The sequence below is a fragment of the Diadema antillarum genome, unplaced genomic scaffold (genome assembly GCF_040938485.1).
Source record: "Diadema antillarum isolate AM-2024a unplaced genomic scaffold, OU_Dant_1.0 seq00000385_RagTag, whole genome shotgun sequence".
In the NCBI taxonomy this organism is placed as follows: domain Eukaryota; kingdom Metazoa; phylum Echinodermata; class Echinoidea; order Diadematoida; family Diadematidae; genus Diadema; species Diadema antillarum.
The window spans coordinates 951,652-975,453 of NW_027271383.1; the positions used below are offsets into that span (position 1 = coordinate 951,652).

At 38.9% G+C, this 23,802-nt stretch overlaps 1 protein-coding gene across 1 annotated transcript in view; it reads right to left on the bottom strand.

Moving 5' to 3' along the window:
• LOC139731803 (tRNA pseudouridine(38/39) synthase-like) overlaps positions 1–23,802 on the bottom strand; it is a 171,252-nt gene that overhangs the window by 78,263 nt on the left and 69,187 nt on the right. Inside the window, exons 9-11 of the mRNA XM_071642678.1 lie at positions 22,111–22,228; positions 12,965–13,088; positions 10,879–10,936 (exon numbers count right to left, since the gene is read on the bottom strand). Of these exons, the coding sequence (XP_071498779.1) occupies positions 10,879–10,936; positions 12,965–13,088; positions 22,111–22,228 (300 nt within the window). The remainder of the gene's footprint in view (positions 1–10,878; positions 10,937–12,964; positions 13,089–22,110; positions 22,229–23,802) is intronic.

Consider the following 23,802-nt stretch of genomic DNA (forward strand, 5'->3'; position numbering starts at 1 on the left):
TTCGCAGTCCCCATATGCGGCCAAGACAATGACATTCTGTGGGACTTCTGCCATGCCTTCAGAGGAATTCCTTCACTGAGTTATCAGCTCCACGCACCTGGCATGCAGGTCACACAGAATACCCGCAAGTAGAACTTAAAGGGTACCAGAGGCCAAAAAAAATACTTTGCTAGTGGGTAATATACCTAATAACAACCCCCTAAACAATCCATAACGTTAAAAAGTTTTTTCTTTTTTAAAATATTGAATTTCTAAAACTGAACGTTTCCCATAATAAATCTAAAGACGACTTGTACGAAGACTAGCTCATACGGCGAAACAATCACCGATCGCCTTTTGAAGTAACGATAGCCACGAATATCGTTTCAGCAGGCAGCTGTCGGAGCTAAGAAAGGAGTCGTTTCGTGCGCACGTACGTGCTCCCATTGTTGTTGCATGTGACGTGCGCTTCCCATTGGAATCGCATTTGTATGTGGCATCGGCGTCTGATGTGTCGCCTGTCGACTACATATGAACATGCTGCTAGTTGTGCAGCGGCGCCGATTTATTTCATATTTGAAGTCGCTGTATTTTGCGTGATTGTAGAATTTATAACTAATTAGTATATTGCTTTCATTTCTGCAGGATTCTTATTGTAGCACTGAGGGTCAAGTGAAAGATATTTGCTTGTATGCAGAGAAAATTTACCTGTAACTCCCAAGTTCGAGTTGTAGCTAACGACGAACTGGATAGGCATACACTACAGCTCATCAGTGAGCCGGCCTAGTTAGGTCACAGTGAACCCTGTACTACATATAGAGTTGAGCCTCGTTATATGCTGGGTGTTTTGTTTGTTGTTTGTTTTGTTTTGTTTTGTTTGTTGTTTTTGTTTGGAGAAAGGGTTGGGAGTTAGCAATAAAAACAGGGGGGATTGGGTTTTTTTTTCCTATATTGAAATTTCTTGGCTTGTCCTATTTTTCCCCCTTTTCTTTCTTTCTTTCTTTTTTGAAATCGACAAAAAATCCTGGGCACAATTTAGCTGGGGAATGTTTGTATCCCAAAGGCCAAGCAAAATTGATTGCTAGTTTCTCGTCTGTAAAAAAATGGGGGGGGGGGCTGTGTTTTGTGATCCGATACTTTTCATATATATTCACATAGGAGGCTAAAAAATAAAATAGTCTTAATTCCTCATTGTTCACATGTTTTTGCAGTATCCCCCCCCCATTTTTGAACAAAAAAAAACAACCAATATTCTGGAGAACGCCCCAAAATGATGTGGTCATGGACGATAAACTAAGAATAATTTTTTTACTTTGTCTTTATCAATAGAACTTACCAGTACTTAATTGAGAGCATGGGTGAAAATTTGACCTTTTACGCTATTTAATTTTGAAATTTAATAATACAAACTACCTATGAATTTTGTTTAAAAAACAAAACAAAACATCTCGCTGCCTATACGTGTGCTAGATGCAATGACGCGATACCGACGATTGCAGTAATGATTAGGGGCTGCAGCCCTGCTTTCCCCTTCCCCAGTGAATTTAGTGACTTCCATTGATTAAAAATTGTTAATGGAAATTAATAATACAATGCAATATAATGATTTAAAAAAAAACATCACATCCTTTTTATTCACTAACTAAATGGTGATGTGAATGTCGCACTCTTTTTTTTTTTCATCAGTTTTATTTTCAGAAAGCTCTCACACAGTGATGTGAATCAACATCAGTCACAGCAAACCATGTCTACATGTTGACATACAATGTACCACCTCCACACTCATGTACACTTTCAAAGAATCCAGATTTTGTGACCATACTTCATCACTAGACATGCAGATGCGAGATGAGGAATAGGGTAGAATACAAAAATAGAACTTTGAAGATCTGACAAAAGAATACAAATGAATATGCAATTAGATATAATTTTCCCATTTTTTACCGATTTCGAAAATACCATACAAAACAATGAATATCCACAGGAGATGCAATAATCTACAATACTTCATGAACAAAATGTTTCAGACCTAGAGGTGTAAAGTCATAAACATACTTGATTTTTATATCAAAGGTATCCATGAACATTGCACCGGAATTCTAAACATGTTGTAAAATAATTATAAGGCTAAGTACAGTGGAACCCCATTATAAAGGACACTGATATTAAACACAGACTCTCGTTACAAGGTGATTTTCCTGGTCCAATCTCTTTATCTTCTATAGTATTTTGGCCCTGATATAACAATGTTTCGATATAAAGAGGTAATTTCTATGGTCCCAAGGACCTCGTTATATAACGAGGTTCCACTGTAGGCCCTATTATGAAAAAAAAAACTGCACTGTCCAGAAAGGGTGGAATTCTCCAAACCCAAGATTTGGAAGCCCATAAGAAGAATTAATCTCTACAATATTTTAAAACCAATTATATAAGGCTTTATTTCAGTGACATCATTGCTGGCCCTTTTTTTTTTTTTTTTAAACCAAATTCTGAATACAAAGTTGACTAATGTATTGGCCCTATCAATGCATTCACCAATAGCATAGTCACTGAAATAAACAGGAATGCACTAAAAAAAAAAACCCCAAAAAAACAAAAACAAAAACAAAAACAAAACAGGAGCTTTGGCAAATTGTGAGCAGTCCAGATGTTTATTTTATATAATGTCAACTATCAGAAGACTCCCATCCTCTCTCCAAACTGCCTGGTCAGGATCTGCAACAAGGCCCATTCATCACATCTTATATATGAAAGGAGGGTCGTGAGGGAAGCCTTGAAAATGACATACTTCCTGTCATGGACTGGGCTGTAGTTTGCTTCTGCTTGAGAGAGGAAGCTCGCGTCGCTCTCACTGAAGGATGTGTTGGGTGACCAAACAGGTGTGTTTGCTGCTGGTGTGCTTGCTGTTGGTGTCTTGATTGGAGATCCATCGCAGAATGAGGCTGTAAAGGAGGAGATGTTGTCAGTGTCCGATGAATCCAATGAATCTGAGGAGAGTGATGTATCAAATGAAGAATCTTCCGTCTGTGTACCTGTCTCAGTCTGCGTTGGGTAAGTTTGAGAGGAGGGCTCGTCAACCGTAGTTTCATCATCTGTCTAAACATAACAAAAAAAAAAGAAAAAAGAAATTAGTACAAACTACATATTTGTCGATTAAGTTATTGTTACAAGCTATGGAATTATTATCAGTTGTCAAGTTACAGTCTCATTACTCATTTCTGGAAACAATGACTAACAATCTATCATGGTTTAGTACTGATACTGGTAACCATACAAGTCTCCCCTCATTTTTTTTTTTTTTTTTTTTTGCTCATTACTTGATTATGGAAACCATGTCTGAAATTTATCACGCTTTAGTATTGATGAAATTAACCATATCACAAATTTTTTTCTGCTGTGATCAAACTGAGGACTGTATCATACAAATTCATACACGTTCAGGACAAGCTGGAAAATTTGCTTGTAATGAAAGCAGGAAAGCTGATAAAATTATGTTTGAAGAAAATCAGAGAAAAGGAAAGGGTTATTTGCAGAAATTACTTTCTAATGTCAGAAAAATACTGTGATGTTATTCCATTATTTTGCATGGATGCTTTTCATTTCTTTTCAATTCTTTGACATTTTGAATTTCCTAATTTTTAAAAGATATTCTTTTTTTTTTCCATGCCTGTGAACAAGTTACAATAGTGTCGGTTCACATCTTCGTAACATGTAGGCCCTACATGTATATATTGCTCCCTAAATAGAATACAATAATATGAGTTAGCCTATTCCATTAATTTTCCGTTATTCTAATATCATGTGAAGACTTATAAAAGCTTATATGCTAATGTTGTAAAATTGCGGTTAAACTGCATAATCTAGTCTTAAACTCACATTTACTGAAGCATCTGCTAATCTGACGACGGGTACTCCGCTCCCACAGTGATAACAAACAATCTTTTCAGGCTCTGCATCAGGGGCAGTCTGCTGCATTGATAGCATTACATCTGCGCGGTCGGCTGGAAGACGGACATCAGACCTCAATCCCATCTGAAATAAAGAGCAATTGATTAATGCAGGTTTTTAAACACTACTGACACCCAGTTAATCCATATATCCCACATTTTTAAAAAACATGTTTCTTCTGAACTTTGTTTTCTTTTTACAAGGGACCTATTAAAATGTGGTATCTACATGTGCAGTCAGTTTTACATATTGCAGCCCAGCCCCCCCCCCCCCCCCCCCCCCCCTGACCGGCAATATGTCACAATCAGCTCACCATTCGCAAAGATTAAGTGACATCATTTTTCAAACATCCATAACTTTCTTATTCCTTGTCTGATTTTCTTTTGACTTTCACCATCCTGATCTATTTTCTACTTTCCTGTGAATCATCTAAAAGCCAAGACTGAATTACACTTTAAAGATTTATGTTTCTAAAAATCAATTTTTAAATCCAAATTGGTAATGAAAATCTATGACAAATTTTACACCAATCAAATATGTACTACATGTATCAAAAAAATATATATATCAACAGGTGTCTTCAATTACAAAGAATGAAATTCACCTTTACAATCAACAGATCTTATATAATGCACTGCAAAAATCCAACTACTGAAACGTATTAAAAGAAATCTATCATAAATTCTTCTCACACTTAAGGCCAGCATGGTAGGCCAGAATGGTGTTGTCTGGGATAGGTACATGTACATGTATACAGACAAGAATTGGTGATCTATTCAACAAAATCTTGAGTCAGTGACTTGTCAAACAATGATCATGGAAAGTGATGACCATAGATTAACTGTTTTTGCAGTAAACGAATGTAATTTTAACTTCTGTTACCCTCACCTTAACTGAAGCACTTGCATCAGCAACATGCAGTGGCTCAACGTCAGCAGAGTGTGCAGGAAGTTTGGATGACAAACCACCTGTGGTGGTCTTCTGAAATTGAATGCATATAATAAATATTATTGAGTAAATACATGTATAATGTTGCCTGTCACAACTATGTTTCACAGAGATAGAGGGAAAAAAAATCACTGCAAGTAAAGGGAACTGGATGTACATGTGTGACTTTCGTCTTCCATATATTTTTACAAGGGTAGTCGGAGTGCTTATATACCTTCCATGGCCCTTGTAAAGTTTCACCAGAAAAAAAAGAGAGGATGGGGGGGGGGAGGGGGGGCAGGGGTTTAGCTAGAGAGTTGTCTGGGCGTCTTTTGGACGATGCGACCGACCAAACTAGACTTGATCATGCTAATGCCATGGGCAAGGAAGATTTTGGTTAGTTGTACCTGGGGCATCAATGCGTAAGCGTTGGAGCCCCCTGGGGTTATGGAATATCAAGAAATTCTTGCTAAATTTTAGGTAAAACCAATACGAGCTCACAGTGACACACAGGACTGGACTCATGGAGAGGCAACTGCTCACAACTGCTCACACTCAATCACAGACTGACAGAGTCACACTCACAGGCAGTCACAGTCACACTCACATTTACACCATCAGACCATAGTTTAGTTGCGCGATAATAATAAGCAATAATGAATTGAACCTACCTCTTTCCGATTTTTCCTTGGAAATTCGAAGAACGGCACTGTATCACTTCGAAGTCGTCTCCGCTTTGACTTCATACCCTTCTGCCACGATAGTGCATCGCAGTAGTCCAGCGGGCTGAAGTGCCTCTCGCACAGTAGAGGGCTAGCCCGCCCGCTGAAGCACTGTTGCTGGTAGACTGGATCCGGCGTTCGCATAAGCTGCAACCAACAGCTCTGTCCATTCTTGATAAAGATCAGGACGGCGGATTTTATTCGGGAAATTATGGAAGGAACACAAAGATAAGGGATTGCTGCTGCAGCCCGGTGCCAAACAGTTTCCAGGCATCGTGAACTGAAAGTCGATGGCACCGGCAGATCTGTAGAATATTTTCTTCAACTCTTGACAAAAATCTTGAAATAGCTACCGGCGTTCGAGAAACAAAGACGGCGTCGAGCGATCTAGCTAGCTAGCTTGCTCGAGCGAGCGCTCGTACGGGTGCACTAGGACCGATTTCAGCAAACTCTCAATCGTGATCATTTTCCAATCGCTGTTTTGGGGGAAACCTGACGTGCATGCAAGAAAAACGCACACGCATTCAAAAAGCCTCGCGCGGAACTTATCTCGGGGTTTAGTTCCGCGCGTCAGTAATGGACATTACCGTTTATTTACTTCTAACTCCTTAACTGGTAATCCATAGCATGTCGGATAAGTTATTTGGGGTTAATTTTATGCACTTTAGCAGTACACAAATTAATTTTTTTTTACCTCAGAGACCCTTTAAAGTAGAATGCATCCAGCAAGTAAGACACATGCAAAACTCGCACAAATCCTTGTCCGCCCTCAGAAATTGTCTGGTATGCTGGAAAATCCCCACTTGCAACAAGCCCGCGTACATGTAGCTTGCCCAGAAAGGTGTGACAGGGCCTAAACATGGTTGCAGGTAAAAAGGATTTGCGTGAGCACCTCCGCGCGACTACAGGTGAGATACGTGCTAGGTACTATCTTGTGTGGGTCATCTGCAGGGACTTTCGGGCAGTTAAAATTGTTCTTCGCAAGTCACACACAAGGCTTGCCCGGAAAGGTGTGACACGGCATTAAAGAAAGAGATATCATGTTGGAATTTCAATTTCTGACAGCTATTTTGGTGGTCATCGTGAACATCTCAAAACCCTCAAGAATGAAAAAGTTGCATCAACCAGGCTCAGATTCAGCACCGTCAAAATAGGGTGAAACCGCCATTTTTTCCCCACCTTTTTATAAAAGGAAATAGGGGGCCTACAAGGGAATTTCTGTGTTTGGAGGCCATTTCGGCATCCATTTTTGGCGGCCATCTTGTATATCTTAAAACCCTAAAGAATGCAAGAGTTGTATCTTCCAGATTCGGATTCAGAACCCTCGACATAGGGTAAATCCATCAATTGTTTTCAATTTTCACCATTTAGAAGGAAGTACATCTGTACATAGGAATATCATTTTTTGGGGGGGCCACTAATTTTAGCCGCCATTTTGAAGAACATCTCAAAACCATCATGGATTTAAGAGTTGCATCATCCGACTTCAGATTCAGCACCCCAAAAATAGGGTAATATCATCAACTGTTTTCAAATTTTCACCCTTTAGAAGGAAATACATGGAAATTTCAATTTTTGGCAGCCATATTGGCAGCCATCTTGAATATTTCAAATCCCTCAAGGATGCAAGAGTTGCATCATCCCGAATTCGGTTTCAGTACCCCTCAAATAGGGTGAATCCATCAATTGTTTTCAAAATTTCACCATTAAGAAGGAAATCCAAATGTACATGGAAATTTCTGTTTTTGGCAGCCACTTTGGCGACCATCTTGAATATCTCAAAACAGTCTAGGATGCAAGAGTTGCTTCATCCAGATTTGGATTCTGCACCCTTGAAATAGGGTAAATTCATTTATTGTTTTCAATTGTTCACCATTTAAAAAGAAATACATGGAAACTTTCATATTTGACAGCCATTTTGAATATCTGAAAACCCTCAAGGATGCAAGAGTTGCATCATCCAGATTCGGATACAGCACCCCGAAATAGGGTAAAACCATAAAAAACATTGGGTGGACGCTCAACAAGGTTCAGCCCCCCCCCCCAAAAAAAAGGGGGGTGCGGTTAATACATTATTATTTATGGTATGTATGTGTACAATGTATGTGAATTGAGGAAATGCAGCAATATAAGTGGAACATATTGATCAGCAAAGTATGAGGAAAATTTGACAAACGAAAATTGTGAATTTTTAAAGATTTGGTGGTGCGGCCATTACTGGGTGAAAGGACTGCAACACTTTATGACACCACATATAAAAAATGATATGAAGGAAATACTTATGTAGAAAATTCAACATATTTTTACTTTTCTATCATAATGAAAAAGCATTGGGCTTACCTCTTTTAAAAGCATGGAGAATAATATTACTGTAAAAGTGGAAATTTTCGCAGTGTTGAAATTTTTGCACATTTCGCGCAATCAGAAACTAGCGCGAAAATAAAAGCACGCAAATATTTTTGCTTGCAATGTATGCCTGTAGTTGATGTCTTGATACCGCAGAATTAAAAACACGCGAAACTCTTCTCATACGGCGTAGCGCGAAAAATGAGTCGCACGAAAATATCCACTTTTACAGTACCCTTGACATATGTCAGTAGCAAGTCAAGGGAATGTGTACTTCTAATGCAAGAATAAAATTTTGTGGCATTCTCTCTATATCACTGTGCATACACAATGTCAAGAACTGCAGTAATTAGTCTTCTCGCACCCAGCGATGGCTGCTGTTGCGACATAAATTGTCGCCCCGTCAAAAATTGTCGCCCCTGGTTTGGGGCAATAATTTTTGACAGAGTTGGCGGCATAAATTGTTGCCCCGTCAAAAATTGTCGTCTGGCGACAATTTTTGATGCTTGTGCGGTTTCAAATTTTTGACCTCAATGGCGACAATTTGTGATGGCAAAAATAATTGTTGCGACATAAATTGTCGCCCCGTCAAAAATTGTCGCCGGCCATGCACTGTGAATTATGTGGTTGGGGTGGTTGCTCCGGTGTTATGCTTTGGTGGGGTGGGTATGACTGGTAAGTTATGCGTATGTGTGTGTGTGTGTGTGTGTGTGTGTGTGTGTGTTGGGGGCTGCATGGTATGTGCTGTGTATGATTTGTAGGTGCGTATAATATGTGACTTGTGTATGCGTTTGCGTATAGCTGTGTGTGTGTGTGTGTGTGTGTGTGTGTGTTTGGAAGTGTAATAATACAATATGTGGAAACTGTTCATGTGTGGTGGTTGTATAGTGGTAGTGGTTTGTTTGTCTGTGTGTATACGTGTGCCTGTATGCGTACGTGTGTATGTGGGTACGTGACGTATGTGTATAGGGTGTTTGGTGATGCGTGTTTGTGGGCGCAGTTTTGTGCCTGCATGAGTGTACAACGTATATCTGAGGGGTTTGGTGTACGTGGGCTATGTACGTATGTGTGTTGTGTGCAAGCGTTCGTGTGTCTACGTAAGCACGCAGGAGATAAAAGGAACGAAACATTCAAGCGACACAATTGCAGAGCCCACAACATGCAGAGCGCTCCATCACACACAAGCACACACACACACACACACGCACAAACGGACACTCAATTATCATGTGTGTGCGCACATACACACTTCCTTGAAACCTCACCGTGACTTTTTACATGGCTTGTTTGCATGGATGTAGCCATGTATAGATGTTATGGTATTTCAATGACTATGTCAAGAATGATATTACCCAGCAAAATATGCTTCGAGGGCGGGCGGCAATTTTTGCCACTAGCCCTCATCATAAATTGTCGTCTGGCGACAATTTATGACGGGGTGACAATTTATGTTGCAACAGCTGCACCAAAACTTTAAAATTCAGAACTTTTCGAAGGATTGTCCAATTTTCCTCAAAGTTTACTGATGTATGCCACTACCCTTGCTCCATTCACTCTTCACATATGACCCTGCACCACAAAACCACCAAAAAAGTTGCCAAATATGGATTTTTAGTTAAGGACAGATTCTACAAGAGCAGACCCTAAGCAGTAAAATGATGTATAACCCAATTCAAATGGGCTCTCCTAACCTATCTAGATATTGGAAAGTAAGCACACACTTTGGAAAAGCATGAACTGAGAAAAGAGGCTCTGAAATACAGGGTCTCTTCAAGTGCTTAATCTTCAACAAGCTGTGCTAGCTGCGAGACGAATGGGACAAAAAACAGGATGTAAACCACTGTAGTAAAAACAATGAAGGAATTATCTGTGATTAAGCTGACATTAAGTACCCACTATAAACACATTCTGTTTATGATTAATGCCAACTTTCAAAGTAGTAGCATTATCTTTTCACAAGTTATTACAGTTGAAAGTGAAGGATTTTCAAGAAATGAAAAAGGGTCTCTAAGACATACCTGATCACAATACTCTACCAAAAAAAAAAAAAAAAAAAGGTTGTAGAAAGACTGCTGAAAACCCAATTTTCAATCCATTTTATGATCCAAAACTTAAGGATAATGAAGAAGAGGAATAACTCTTTCAGAAAATATAGAAAACTAGAAATTGACTTGGTTGACCTGTTTCATCTTTTTTTGAGTCCTCTCGTAAAATCAAGGGGTGCAACTTTTTGTTGGTTTTGTGATGCATGGTCACATATACCATTTACATTGGGTTTCATTCAACTTAAAAAAGAAATGCAATATATATTCACTGATACGTCAGTGACCTTGATCTATTTGTGACATTATGCATTTTACTTTGAGTGTACATCATTAATGTTCGCTGTTTGTTTGCTATGGTGTTTGGTGACACATCTCTTTTAATCTCAGACTGCACATTATCAGTCTGATTAATAGAGACTAACGTCAATTCATTACATTGATTTGCCAAGAGCATAGTACGAAGATTGCCCCTTGAGGAGTCTACAGGAAGTTTTCAAATTGGTCATACATGTTTATGAGTGATAAAGAGTGTCTGTCATACATCAGAATAAAACTAGAAATGTCGTCCTCGCCACTGGTATGCCTCCGCTACATCGCTTTATTGTCCCGTTTGTAGTACATGTACATCTTGCCTCTGCTACATTGCATTAATGCCCCAAAATGTTTGTAATACATCTTGATGATGTGAGATGACATTTTCACATACAAAACTGGCAAGAAAGTAAAGCAACAGGTTTGAAAGTTTGATGGCACAATCCCAAGCTGCACCAGACATTCACCTCTCGTACTACATGCATAAACATTTATATACAACATGCATGAAGAAACTTGAGCCATTTCAGAATATGAGGTAAACAGTAAAATTTAAGCACTTTAACTTGACCTTTGAGACGTACAGAATCATATCTTACCTGACAATGTGACCTGTCCACTTCTCCTGGAACTGAGAAATAGTCCTCTCATGGTGAGCTATGGACAGATGGAGTGAAAAAGCTTAGCGTGTCACATCAAAAAATCCATCTCAACTTTACTGAGCTTATGTGGTATAAAAAAAAACTGTAATATAAAAAAAACCTTAAAAAACTGAGTTATCTGAGAGTTAGCTGAACCAAAATTTCTACATAATTTTCATTCAAAATATACTGTTACCATGTCACATGTGCCAAATTTCAAGCAAAATGCTTAAAGACTGAAGGAGATTAACTGAATCCACAGTATTTTAGTAGAATTTTCATTCAAAATATGCTGCTACCATGGCAACGCATTGTTCAAAATTGACGAAAGATTAAGTTTGCACATCTACCTAACATAGCGGTCATACATGTATGTGCCAAAATTTCAAGCCATATGCTCAAAGACTGATGAAGTTAGCTGAATCCACAATATATTTGTATTGTTTTTAGTGAAAAAATGCTGTTACCATGGAAACTCATTGTTCAACATGAACAGAAGATAAGTTCTTTACATCTCCATACTGTAGTGGTTACATGTGCCAAAATTCAAGTCAAATACTAAAAAACTCAGAGTTGGTCAATCCACATATTTTTGTATGATTGAATTAAAAAACTGCTGTTGCCATGGCAACAGATTTATTCACAAAAAAAGGAGTCCTGCAAAACTACACATTTCATTGATCATTTATCCCAAATTTCAATTGAATAGCTATAAAACTGAGTACAAGTAGTTTAATCCACAACATTTTGTAAGATTTAAAAAAAAATTGCTGTTGTCATGGCAATGCATTATGCAATACTAACGAAAAGGTGTCTGGCACATCTTCCTTTGATAGCGGTCACACATGCCCAATTTGGGGTCAATTGCTCAAAAAATGATAGAGTAGTTTGATCTACAAGTTTTTATGAAAATATGCCGTTGCAATGGCAATGCATTATGTGATACTAACGAAAATAGTGTCTTGCACATCTACCTTTGATAGCAGTCACACATGCCAAATTTGGGGTTAATTGCTCAAAAAATGAGAGAGAAGTTTGATCTACAAGCTTTTGCAAAGGACCAACTGACCGCCCGACCGACTGCCTGGCCAACGGACCTCAGAGTGATTCCTATCTATACTCCCATACACACTATGTGTGGGTGGGGGTATAATAATAAAATATTAGCAATTTATCCTGGCCTTTCACCCTTGACCTTTGACCCTAAAATTCCCAAGAAAATCACTGTCAAGTAGAACATGCATGAATATTACTAAGTTTCACAATGATACTGTAAGTCACTTTCTGACATATGGAGAAAGAAGGGAAATGTAGCACTTTCACTTGACCTCTGACCTTTTAACCTTTTGAAACTTCAAAGAGAATCTCTATCAGGAAATATATGACATTGTACATATTAAGTCCCAAGAAAAATTCTGCAGGCATTGCATAAATATGAGGGAAATAGTGAAATTTTCAGGAGTTGACCTTGACTTTTGACCCATGACTCCCAAATTCCCTAGATAATCACTGCCAGTCAGTACATGCATATGTACTACGTTCCATGAAGATATCTTGAACCATTTGTGAAATATGGAGAAAGAAGTGAAATTCTAACATTTTCACTTGACCTTTGACCGCATGACCTGAAACTCTCTCTGGATAATCTTTATTTCATTTCACAAAAATACCTGTGGGCATTGCATACATATGCGGAAATAGTGAAATTTTGAGCATTTGACCTTGAGCATGTGCACCCAAAAGTTGAAAGGCACAACTTCGCCTCCTCATACATATACATGGTAAGTTTCATTAGGATACCTCAGTTTTTTAGTTACGCTGTCCACAAAATTTATTACAGATGGAAGGATGGACGGATGGATAACCTGAAAACATAATGCCTCCAGCAACGCTTTGTGGCGGAGGCATAATAAAAACTGAAAGACTAAAAACTAAAAACTAACTAAAAACTAACAGAGAAACTGGTGAACAAGCCCCATCAATACCAGATATTTGCTTGCAGAAATCCACACGCAAATTACACTTTTCAGTGCAAAAGACTCACCAGTATCATATATCCACTGAATTCCTGAGTAGGCACATTCATAGAGCACAAGAGGGAAGTCAGTGGCCATGGAGTACTGAGGCTTGCATGGCTGCCTTTCTACATCCAAGAGTTGGTCAATGATCTACACACAGAAACAAAATTGGCATTTAACCCAGGATGCATTGCAATCACAGGTAGCGAGCATACAAGCTACATAATAGGCTTAACATGAGATGGGGGGGGGGGGGGGGGGCTTTACATATCTGTGGTGCCATTGTGAAAATGTTCCTAAGTTTTTTCCCAAAGGCCCTGTAACACCTTTCTGGGCAAGCTAAGTGGGCTTCTTGCGTGTAGGGATTTTCCAGCACACAGAGTAATTTTTTTGTGGGCAGACAAGGATTTAAGCTAGTTTCGTGTGCGTCTTACCTGCTAGACATGCGCTACTTACATTCTACTTACGTTCTAGTTATGGACGACATATGGGCACTGCGAAGAACCTGCATTACAAATGTGTGTTATCTGCCTGCAAAGTGAAGCTGCTATGAGCCTCCTACTAGTGTTCTGCGTGGACCTCTACAAGCAATTCCCGCGACTCACCTGGATATACGGGAACCTGCCATACCAGGTTCCCAAAATGTAGACATGAGTGCCTGCATTCATGGCCTAAATTCATGTTAATTTGTGTTACGCTGCCCAGAAAAATGATTTTAATAGAAAGATTTAGAATTTCTTCCATCAATATCTGTTTTCTTTCTCTATGAAAACTAGCTGCCTGTATTGGAGTATTATTTGCCTTTTCCACAATGTAGTGTTTGCTTGTTTTGCTGTAGAATTTGTATAAAGATGTACGTAGCGATTAAGGGTGAGCTCAGCAGATATTTGATATCGCTGACCCCATTCAGGTGCATCTTTTGTGTATAACAACAGAGTTTGTGAGCCCATCAGTGCATGCTTTATTCATATCTTGTGCTTGATTGATATTTCCATTGTTCAACGGCACATGCAGTTGACCTGTGAACGGGGGAACATGTACCGCTTGACAAGTGGATTACCACCCTGTTCATTTTCTGTCAACCTGCAAAAAGAATCTTGTTTGGGGGCATTGAAGTCACTCAGAGAATTGCAGGAGGAACAGCTTAAAATGGTGTATTAGGGGACTACCAGAGGAAGTGTGAAATGAGTGCCTGTAAAGTCAAGGAGGTACAATAATAATTCTATTCTGGTATCATCCATACTGTACCTACTTGGTTTTAAGAGTCTACATTATTCAAAGTTTGGAAATGACAAATTAGCACTGATTTCATCCCATAATGAGAAGGTGGGGCTGGACAAGGCGTGGAATGCAAATTTAATTCCCATTCAATCAGCAACCTCTTCATATATTCTTGAACAATTCGCTTTACTGCCTTTATCATTCTTAAAGACAGCAAGGCATTTCCTGAACTAGAAATGTCGCTATGGCGACTGATGCCTCCGCCATAATGCATGATTCTTCCAATAGGTGTATGGTACAATGTCTTCACAATGTGTTATGACAGTTTCACAAAAGTGACAAAATACTGAAATGACAGGTTTGTCAGAAATATCTTGAATGTTCACTTTCCTTGAACTAGGTTTGCTATAATTGTCTAAGAGTGCAGGTACCTGTATTTGGGGAATTGAGAATTTTTACTTGACTTCTGACCGACCCTCTTATAAGTTTATGCATTGAGTAATTTTCAAGGTATGAAGAAAGAGTGTAATTACAGTATAAAATATTTTTTTTTTCCATTTAAACCTGGCCTTTGACCCTTAACCTTTGACCTTTGACCTTCTGGCTGGAAATTTCCCAGAGAATCTCCATTAGGGAATACATGTACCATATATCAAGTTTTAGTTTTAAAAATAATAATGCAAGCATTGCATATAACAGTATATGAGGGGAATAGTAACAGTTTGAGGAGTTGACCTTGACCTTTGACCCCCTGACTATTGACCCATGACCCGTACATTCCCTAGAAAATCCCTGCCAGTCAGTACATGCGTATGTACAAAGTTCCATAAATATACATTGAACCATTTGCGAAAAAAAGTGAAATTGTGACATATTCACCTAACCTTTGACCTTTTGACCTTTGACCTTATGACATGGAACTCTCTCTGGAGAATCTTTATGCAGTAGTACAGGTCTACACTAAGTTTCAAGAAGATATCTTCGAGCATTGCATGGATATGGGGGAAATAGCAACGTTTTTAGCATTTGACCTTGACCTTTTGACCTTTGACCTCTTGCCAATGTCACTAAAATCTACTCAACTAATTACCCCATCATACATCATCCTTGCACCAAGTTTGGTGAAAGCTGCTTCATCCAGTTTTGAGTTATCACGTAAACAGATAAATTTTAGGATTTGACCTTGATCTTTGACCTTTGACCTCTGTCCAATTTCACTCAAAAACTAATCAAGTAATTGTCCTATCATACATCATCCTCAGACAAAGTTTGGTGAAATTTGCTGAATCCAGTCTTGAGTTATCGCGTAAACAGATACAATTTAATGATTTGACCTTGACCTTTGAACTTTGGCCGATTTCACCCAAAATCTAATCAAGTAAGTGCCCCATCATACTTTATACTTGGACCAAGTTTGGTAATATTCTAGTCAATATTACTCAAGTTATCGCGTAAATGAATGAGCACGGACGTACGGACGGACGGACAACCCAAAAACATAATGCCTCCGGCACCACTTCGTGGCGGAGGCATAAAGAATCCTGTGGTGTGGGCAGCTTCACAAAGGTATGCAATAGTCATCCAGAGTGTTTCAGCAATGACCCAACTTGTAACTTGTATGGATTTAACCTCAAAAAATAAATTCTTGTTTATTCCATTAAAATACAAGATGTCGGGAGGATGGGCAAGGATCCCATCCTGCAGCTGACTACAGTATGTATGTATCTCCTCCTGTAATGATGAACTGGTGAGTGTCAACATTCCCATGGCCACAGAATAAGGCAAAGCTAAAGATTGTAAATTCTTGGTCCACGATTTCCATGAGGACGAGGAAGCAGCCATTTTCAGCTCTTTAAAAGTTTATCATGATTTTAAGGATTTTTAAAACAGTCTGCTCCATATAAATTGATTCATTCATTACACTGTAAAATCAATAAATCCAACTAGGTGATCCGATGTATCTGGAAATAAATGTTTTGAGCCCTGACTGCAATTCATATGACCCTACCATTATATCTGCAATTGAAAGTGAATGGCCAAGTGATTTCTGAGATTCTCATCAAGGAAAAGGGAATCAAACCTGTCATCATGCTTACAGATCTAGTTGTACAATGGATGGGGCATATTAACAAAGATACAAAATGAAAATCTCTGAACCTCATTTGCACATCCGACAAGATGGCATCTGAGGAAAAAGTTGATATCTTTAATATGAAATGATTCTTTCGACATGAAAACTTTTTTGTTTTAGCATGGGCCTATTTCTTTTTTTACTTCCCATGCAGCATTGTGCAACATAGGAATTCAAGAGCTCTTGAGGCGCAGTACCTTAGAATATATAGACATAGTTTCTGCGCTTAATAAATGATTTTTTATTATTATTATTATTATTATTATTATTATTATCATCATTATCATTATTCATGTGTGCAAAATATGGGGGCAATATTCCACATATTTACCAAGATACAAGATGAGATATTTTTTACTCTTGATCCCACTTTGCACAGCCAATATGCCATCCTGGGGAAAAAGTCCTTATTTTATAGCATAATCCGGGTAACATAGTCTATATGTTCACAAAATATGTACCTGGTATTGCATATATACCAACCAAGATAAAAAAAATAAAGAATGTTTGCCCTCTGAACCTCATTTGCACAGCCAAGATGACATCTGAACAAAAAAAATAGTAATTTTATGAAATACTTCTTGTCACATGGTCTGTATGTGTGCAAAATATGGGGCTGATACCACATACACTAAGATACAGAATGAAGTATATTTGACCTTTGACCTCACTTTGTATGGGCAAGATGGCGTCTGAGCAATAAGTTGTCATTTATGAAATGATTCTTGTAACATGGTCAACATGCATGCAAAATATGGGAGTGATAGGACATGTATTCACCAAGATACATGATGAAACATTTCTGACCTTTTACCCTAATTTACACAGCCAAGATGGTGTCCAATGAAGTAGTTGTTATTTTATAAAATTATGTTCGTGACATGGACTTTCATTTGCAAAATATGTGGGTTGGTAGGGCCTGTTGCTCTTGAGCTTTGCACAGAAAGTAGAAAGAAAGAAAAAAAGAAAAAATAAGTTATGGTATGATATAGAACTTTAATTAAAATACAAAAAAAAATCGCTTAAGATAAAGTTTGGAAGGGAGAATAACACATTACTAAAGAAAAAGGAAAATTGTCAGGATAAAAAAAAGTAGAAAAAAAATGGCATGCGTGGGGCTCTAACACCTGATCCTTAAAACGAAAGTCTGATGCCCTACCATTAAGCCACATCACCCCCATATTGGGCCGAATGCATAAACCTAGCAATTGCTTGTAAGCAATCACTTCAAGCACAAGCACAAGCTTGTCTAGTAAAAGGTCTAGCTCAAGCAGTTGCTTATATCCATGCATAACCTTTTGCTTGTGCTTATACCTTTGCTTGTACCGCACAAGCAATTGCTTGCATTTTCAACAAAAAAGATGTCAAGCCTGTGTGATCACAAGAACAAAGGCGGGTGTGACAGCATCAAAGGGCGTGTGTGTGCAGAAACATTTCCTGACATAGCAGAAGAGCTATGAAATGACGCAATGCACACATTGGTTTTTCTTTTATGAATATGAAAATGATGCTTAAAAAGGAAACATTCCATTTAAGCAAAAGCTCAAGCTCATTTGACTGAGTTTGGAAAATCGTAAGCACTTGCTAACAAGAACAAGCAAAAGGTCTGTTTTATGCATTCGTTTTTAAGCAAATGCTAGGTCTCTACGCAATTGCTTGCGGGCAGCAAGATTTTGCTTGTGCTTGCTAGCAAAAGCTTTTGCTCGCAAGTAATTGCTTGTTTTTATGCATACGGATTCAAGTAAAAGGCGAGGACAAGCAAGTGCTAGTTCTTATGCATCTGGCCCATTGTGTATTAAGCAGTATCTCTTTACATCGGAGCTATTAAGTTTCAATTTCAACCAAGTTTTTCAATGTGATCTCCACATCCAATAAAAACAAAAACAAAAACAAAAAACTGAGAGCCCACTTCCAATAGCCCAAAGTCTCAGTTACAACATATTAAAATCTGGAAGAAATTCAATGAAGGATAAATGAGCTAGTGCTCAATGAAGACAATCATGTCAATGTTAATTTTCAGAAAAAATGCACTCCCATAGAGATAACACATAAAATGGTCAAATTTGACAAGGTTACCTTCATTCCATTTTTTTTTCCGAGGTGATGACATCATCCAATCTAAGATCTGAGGTTACATACCTGAAAGCGCATTTAACAAGCTACATCATACTGAAATCTGGGTGAAAATCAAGTACGGATAAGTGAGATACAATGTACACTCGAGTGAACTTGAAATTTGATGACATCATTTTTAAAATTCACTTTATCTTAATATCAAAGAAGAATTTAATACACTGTATCTTATTATCATTTTGCCAGCATTGGCTATTGGCCATGAAATGATATCTACAACTCATCAGCTTTCAATATATGTGAAGAAAATGGGGGGGGGGGGGGGTCATTGTCCATCCGGACAAGCTAAATTTGATTTAAAATTAGCCTTCTTTTTTTTTGCATATTTGCACTGTATATCGCCATTGACACATGCACAGAATTTCAACTTTTGACGGGTCCGTATGACATCATATTGAGTCGGATTACCTTGAAACTTGGTAGAATATTGCAGTCAATATGCTGGCATTCATGGTAATATTCTAGGAAACTATTATTAGAACAGCTTTTCTGCCTTTGATGTGGAAAGAATGCCGAAATCACATAATTTGCTTCCGCAATCTTTCCTAATCTTGTTGGGGCTCTAGTGAACATCAGCCCTAACATGCAAACTACCGTTACTGGAAAAATATGCAAATTAGGAGTTGCTATACATGTAGCAGCGTAGCATATTGCCCATGTTTCCATTACTTATGCAGTTATAGGGAACAAACTGATAATGATGTGTTCATAGTTACAAGATTGGTACAAAGTCAACGAATTAGGAAGTTAATAAAGAATGCAAATTTGTAGGCATACAATGACAAGCATGAGGTTAAACTAATAGCGGGTTTCAAGATTCTATGGGGTCCTTCTGTGATATTAATCTGCATAATCTGGAAGAATCAGATTATGAACTACATACATGTAAAAACAAAATCTCATTAAACCTTGTGACAACAAATAAAAGAAACAAGATGATAACACTATCTCATGTACTAGTAATATACAGTGCATCCCTGAAAAAACAGAACCTTGAAACAAAGGCTTATTGTGCGGAAGCAATGTCGTTACGGTAACTGGTATTCCTCAGCTATACACTATATATCGCATGGTCCTTCCAATAGGTCTACAGTACATTGTATGTCTTGATAATGTGAGATGACAGTTTCACATAATTGTGAAATGACACGTTTGTCACAAATATGCAGTGTTTACTTTCCTTAAAGGGACTGTACAGTACTGGTTGAGATGAGGAATCCGCTTGTAACGTTTTGCGAGATTCTTAGAAACCACTCAATGAAAATGTTAAAGGGATCGTACAGTTTTGGTTGTGACCTAATTTCAGGTTTCTAACATTTTTTGGTGAGATAATGAGAAACCTCTTATGAAATATGAAAGAGCATGTAATTCTATGAGGAATTCAACGTTTATTTGATGAAAATTGGTTTTGAAATGGCTGAAATATCCAAAAAAGAGTGATTCTAATAAAGTATGGGACCCACACTTTATTACGATCGCTTTGTTTTACTTTGTGTTTGGATGTTTCAGTCAGTCCAAACCCAATTTTCATCAAATAAACTTTGAATTCCTCTTAAAATGGTATGCTCTGTACTATATCATAAGTGTTTTCTTGGTATCTTGCAAAAAGTTAAAAGCCCAATTCTCATCTCCACCAATACTGTACCATCCCTTTAAAGAGCATACAATTCTAAGGGGAATCAAAAGTTTATTTGATGAAAATTGGTTCTGAAATGACTGGGATATCTAAAAACAAGAGACCCGCGGGTCACCACGCGCTCACCTGAGTATCGCAATTTCACCTTCCATGCATTCTTGCACACTCTTACATGTACCTGAGAACATTGGAAACTTACATAGGTCTGCATATGGACCCCCCCCCCCCTCCCCTCAACTCCAGGGAGTGGGGGGCAGGCAGCCCTGGATCTGCAATGAACAAACTTGGAACTACAGTCATCAATGTACAAACTCATGTTATTAACTTTGCTTTATCATTCCTTGTTCTAGAGTAGAAGATTTTAAATATTCCTTAATGTGGGGGGGGGGGGGGGCCTCTAGGGGCCCCCCAAGAGGGACATGGTGCCCATTTGAAGTAATCGAGATTCTATCCCCCTAGAGATGCTTCCTGCTAAGTTTGGTCAAAATTCATCATGAGGTTTTCAAGAAGAAGATGAACATGTACAATTCAGGCCCCATTAGGACCCATCCCACTCCCCTCTCCTGGGTCCCAAGGGGTGGGGGGGGGGGTACCCCTGATCCTTGAAAAGACAGTCATCAATGTACTAACTCATAGTATTATCTAAGCCCTATCACTTCTGGTTCTAGAGAAGATTTTTAAATATTCCTTAATTTTAGGGGGTTTGGGGCCCCCCTGGGGTCCCCCCAGGTGGGCCATGGTGCCCATTTGAAGTAATTGAGATCCTATCCCCCTAGGGATGCTACCTACCAAGTTTGGTGAAAATCAGACATGGGGATCTCAAAGTGAAGATGAAAATGTACAATTTAGGCCCCATTAGGACCCCTCTAAAGCCCCCTCCCCTGGGTCCCAAGGGGGGCACCCCTGATTCCCCCATGAACAAACTTGAAACTACAGTCATCCATGTACTAACTCATAGTATTAACTAAGCCCTATCACTTCTGGTTCTAGAGAAGAAGATTTTTAAAGATTCCTTAATTTTAGGGGGTTTGGGCCCCCCTGGGGCCCCCCAGGTGGGCCATGGTGCCCATTTGAACAAATTGAGATCCTATCCCCCTAGGGATGCTACCTGCCAAGTTTGGTGAAAATCGGTCATGGGGTTCTCAAGAAGAAGATGAAAATGTAAAAAGTTTACGCACGACGCACGACGGACGACGCACGACGGACGACGCACGACGCACGACGGACGCCGGACGAAGAGCGATCGCAATAGCTCACTTGAGCCTTCGGCTCAGGTGAGCTAACAAGGTAAAACAAAGTTGTCCTTTGATCTTTGACCTTATGGTCAAAAACTTTCCAAGAGAATCTCTTTCTGGTAATACTGGTAAACAATGAGCTTCAAAAAGTACCTTCACGCATAACATACACATAGATATGGGGGAAATACTGTAAAACATGATATATTCGCGGCATGAAATTTTCGCGAATTGGAGCCGACAGCCTTTTTCGTGGCATGAAATTTTCGCGAATTGACACTGGCGTTCAATGCATGTAGTGTAGACAAAAACTTCCGCGTGCATTTTAATTTCGCGAATTTTGGCGCTCGCGAAATTCGCGAAATTAAAATGCACACGAAAATTCCTTGTTTTACAGTAGTGATATGTTGAGAATTTGACCCTGACCTTTGACCCTTGACCATTGATCCCTAAAGTCCCAAGAGAATCACTGTTCAGCAGGACATGCATATGAACTAGGTTCCATGAAGATACCTCCAGCCATTTCAGAGATATGGAGAAAAAGTGAAACTTTAGCTTTTTTTACTTGACCTTTGTTTTCATTTTATTTCTGCATTTTTCACAAAATAATATCACGTAAAAAGCAATTTTCCAAAATCAATCATAGATTGGACACAAAATAAACATATTTATAACAAATGAGCACACACACACATGCACAACACAAACATTAAATGTGTTTTTACTTTGGCATTATCACTTGAGGCCAGGACAATTTCAGTGACCAGCTATCATATGTGAAAGTAAACACATTAGTTAACAAAGAAAAATCCTAACCTCTGGTTTCTCCTTGTGCTGCCCGATGAGAAACAAGATGGCCATCACACACCTGACCTGATGGTAGAGGAATGCCATGCCTGTGATGGTGAATTCGAACATCTGATATGCCCCAGAACTATAATGAGAAAGATTAAAAATGTATACAAAACTCACAAAGAGGTTCTAAAACATAGATAATACCACGCTATTGCCAAATCTACTGTATAATACATTTGATGAAAAGTGCCTTGCATGTCACTACCATTTCAGCTTATTTGGACTCATGAACAATTCTAGGAAATAAAGTACATGTACAACACAAAACAAAATAAACTAGAAATATCACTTAAGGTGATTAATACCCCCGCCCCGTGACGACAGTCTTACCCAAGGAATGATCTTTCCTTGATCTTCTGCCATTTAAATGCCGTTACCATGGCAACGCAGCTTCCGACACGTCCGAAAAATATGTCTTGCACATCTTCCCACCAAGACTATTGTGTGTGCCACATTTCATAAGCTTTTGTCAAAAACTGAGGAAGTAGTTCAATCCACAAGATCTTTCCTTGATCTTCCGCCATTAATATGCCGTTACCATGGCAACGCAGCTTCCGACACGTCCAAAAAATATGTCTTGCACATCTTCCCACCAAGACCAATGTGTGTGCCACATTTCATGAGCTTCAGTCGAATACAGAGGAAGTAGTTCAATCCGCAAGGTCTTTCCTTGCTCTTCTACCATTTATATGCCGTTACCATGGCAACGCAGCTTCCGACACGTCCGAAAAATATGTCTTCCACATCTTCCCACCAAGATCAAGGTGTGTGCCACATTTCATAAGCTTTGGTCAAAAAACTGAGGAAGATGTTAAATCCGCAAGATCTTTCCTTGATCTTCCGCCATTAATATGCCGTTACCATGGCAACGTACTTTCGGGTACTGTCAAAAAATGCGTCTTGCACATCTACAACCAAAGGTACACACCTGTACCAAGTTTCATGGAAATTGGGCAAAAACTGAGGAAGTAGTTTGCAACACAAAATTTTCCATCATTTTGGCTCATAATATGTGAGCTGTTACCATGGCAACATACTTTTTGTCACTGTCAAGAAATGTGTCATGCTGACCTATATCCTAAGACAAACATTCAATATGAATTCCATGAGAATTGGAAGAACACTGATGAAGCAGTTTTGCCATGAAGCATTTTGCCCTATATTTTACCAATAACATGCCGTTACCATGGCAACGCACTTTTTGCCAAGCTGCGGAAATGTGTCTTGCACATTAATATATTCAGATGAACATCTGTACCTAATTTCATAAAAATTGATCAAAAACTGTGGGAGGAGTTCGCGACGCAAGATTTGTACCCATTTTTGCCCATAATATGCCGTTACCATGGCAACATACTTTTGGGTACTGTCAAAAAATACGTCTTGCACATCTACAACCCAAGGCACACATCTGTGCCAAGTTTTATGGGAATCGGTTGAAAACTGAGGAAGTAGTTCACAACGCAAGATTTGCAACGGACCGACCGCCCGCCCGACCGCCCGACCGACCGTCCGCTGATTCCTATATACCCCCTTCAAACTTCGTTTGGCGGGGGTATAACAATTTTGTAATTTCAGCTCCTAAGGTATTTCACAGCTGGGAAAGCCTTGAGAGGTTTGCCATGGAGGGTGTACTGAAAGACCTCTGGGTGT